This window comes from Gymnoscopelus braueri (genome assembly GCF_963280865.1).
Source record: "Gymnoscopelus braueri genome assembly, chromosome: 15".
NCBI lineage: Eukaryota > Metazoa > Chordata > Actinopteri > Myctophiformes > Myctophidae > Gymnoscopelus > Gymnoscopelus braueri.
The window spans coordinates 18,387,248-18,389,747 of record NC_137620.1 but is presented as its reverse complement, the minus strand read 5'-3'; the positions used below and the strand labels follow the sequence as shown (position 1 = coordinate 18,389,747).

The following is a 2,500-nucleotide window of genomic DNA, read 5'->3' as shown; positions in this document are numbered from 1 at the left end:
TACAGTGTGGTGGTGACTGGGGGACAGCAAATGAGTCTTCTTGCAAACTCTCTGGTGCATACAAATCAGACAATGGGGTTTATTGGTGTGAGTCTAAACAGAAAAAAAGTAATAAAGTAAATGTCACTGTAACTGGTAAGTTCATATTATTGTGAAATCATCAACTGTTTTATATGCCTTCCTATTTGATCTAATGTTTCAGATTGTTTGTAGCAGTGCATAATTGTGGACAAATGCTATATCAAAATGATGTCTTAAATGACATTTAACGTAATTCTGTTCAGAAGGTGCTGTGATCCTGGACAGCCCTGTACTTCCTGTGATGGAGGGAAGTGAGGTCACTCTGCGCTGCTGGGATAAGCATCAGAAACAACCAAAGCCTTCTTCAAACCTTCCAGCTGATTTCTATAAAGATGGATCCCTCATCAGCAACACATCTACAGAGAACATGACCATCCACAATGTTAACCAGTCTGATGCAGGATTCTACAAGTGTATCATCTCAGGCCGTGGAGAGTCACCAGAGAGCTGGGTGGATGTGAGAGGTGAGTCATGCAGTTACATACAAACACATGAACAAGTGTTCAGCCTGGGTTATCAACTAGAAGTGGCACGTCAGGGACAAAATATATTACGTTCCTTGTCTTGACCCAGTTAGAACCTCCCATCTCTACCAGTTAAAACTCTTGAGATTTGCTTATTTTTGTGCCTTTGTTGTCAGTAAAATTATATAGATTAAGATTCATTCTTGTCAACCACAGAATAAATGTGTGTGAGTTTAGACTGTGAAAACACTTTTATCTCCACCTTACTGATTTATACTCTCTGCTGAGTGCTGTGAATCAATGCAACATTATTTGAATAAATAAATAAAATATATATGATATGAATAAATAAAAGTATTTCTGGCTTATCATTCTACCATTAAAATGCATCTTCGCTGTTTATAAATACATTCTTTGTTATCATAAGTTTCCATTTAAAAGTGGTTCATTTGTTATCACATCATAATTATGTTTATGATTTCATGTATTTATTTTATTTTAGCATTTTCAATTGTCATAATCGTACACATTTCAGAGAATGAATTGTCCGCCATCCCTCCTGGCGACCAATCAGGACATTCCACCTCTGACCCCTCCCTGCTTCTCCACATTCTGATTGGAACAGCCGTCTCCTTCCTGTTTCTACTGGTGCTGGCTAGCGTGCTTTGCTACAGGAAACACAAAGGTAATGTAGGACCAAAATAAACTAAACCCATATGGTGTATGTTCAGACTGAGAGAGAGAGAGAGATGGAGAGAAAGACAGAGAGAAAGTAAATGAAAGCGCATTTAAAAACAACAAACGTTGACCTAAAAACTTTACTAAAACAGCACATGACAAAAATTAAGACGCAACAAATCTTATGTCCATGAACTACTGTATTAAAATGTCTCTTAACGAGATTAAAAGTGTTTAAAGACCTAATACAAAAGGTTTAACTGTACTAAAGCCTGGTTGACCATGCGAAACGAGGCACTAAGGTCCAGCAGGAGTAAAATAGCACTGAATCAGTAGCCAACTTGTTAATGGTTAATCCATTAGGAAAGCTGTCTGTGCCATGGCATGCCCTAAAACATGAGATTGGCTTGAGATAGGCTGGAAGTTGTTGAGACCTCCTGGGTCTATATCGGGCTTTTTAATAAGGGTATGGACCACTGTGTGTTTAACGCAGGACGGGACTGACACACAGATCAAAATGTAGGGTGACATTCCTTCCCTGTCCTAGTGGAATGTGCAGGCAAAGTTTCACAGCAATCGGATGCTGTGTTCATGATTTGAGGCATGTTGTTCGAAACGGGCCATTCCTGCACATTTTTTAAAACCAATCTTAGCCAATCAGGATGAAATATGAAAAATCAAACCGATCCATCTTGATCACATGACTATAGATAATGATGACTAGAGATAATGTGTACTGATTTGTGTGATGTTTGTACACAATTTGTAGAGTAGAATGCAGAATGGTACACATACGGACACACGGACGGACGGACAGGGGCGAAAACAGTCTCGGCCACGCCTTCGGCCTGGCGGAGAACTTTTTTTTAAAAAACAATGTCATGGTGTTCTGTTTAGTTTTTTTTACTTGAAAATGTGTTTTCATTGTGATACAGAGAAATACAAACTTAAAGTATACTCTTAGTTCCCTTGATCCAAGCCGGAACACAATCGATCGATTGATCATTAAAATAAACATGCTCTGAAAATGCACGCTTTTCAAGTGGGCCCGGATCCAGAAAAGGTAGGGAACCAGTGTGATCTAAAATATGTTTTAACAACTTCTTGTGTTTCAGTGTCTGGAGCAACTGATGATCCAGCCCCTCAGGGAGTCATATATGCTGAAGTAACAAAGAAGAAGAGAGGTAGGACAACAAACAAGGATTCACACTTGGAAAATGAAGCAATCTAAGTTCAATCTAAGCCATCAGTTGCTCCACTACATGCAAGCTTTCCCT

At 39.0% G+C, this 2,500-nt stretch overlaps 1 protein-coding gene across 2 annotated transcripts in view; it reads left to right on the top strand.

Moving 5' to 3' along the window:
• Positions 1 to 2,500, top strand: part of LOC308101924 (low affinity immunoglobulin gamma Fc region receptor II-c-like) — an 11,920-nt gene that overhangs the window by 6,799 nt on the left and 2,621 nt on the right. Inside the window, exons 3-6 of one of the 2 annotated variants that reach the window (XM_080451472.1) lie at positions 1 to 135; positions 285 to 545; positions 1,081 to 1,230; positions 2,339 to 2,407. The exon at positions 1 to 135 is cut by the window's left edge and continues 138 nt beyond it. In XM_080451472.1, coding sequence (XP_080307598.1) covers positions 1 to 135; positions 285 to 545; positions 1,081 to 1,230; positions 2,339 to 2,407 — 615 coding nt within the window. The remainder of the gene's footprint in view (positions 136 to 284; positions 546 to 1,080; positions 1,231 to 2,338; positions 2,408 to 2,500) is intronic. The other variant, XM_080451473.1, reaches the window with a different exon arrangement.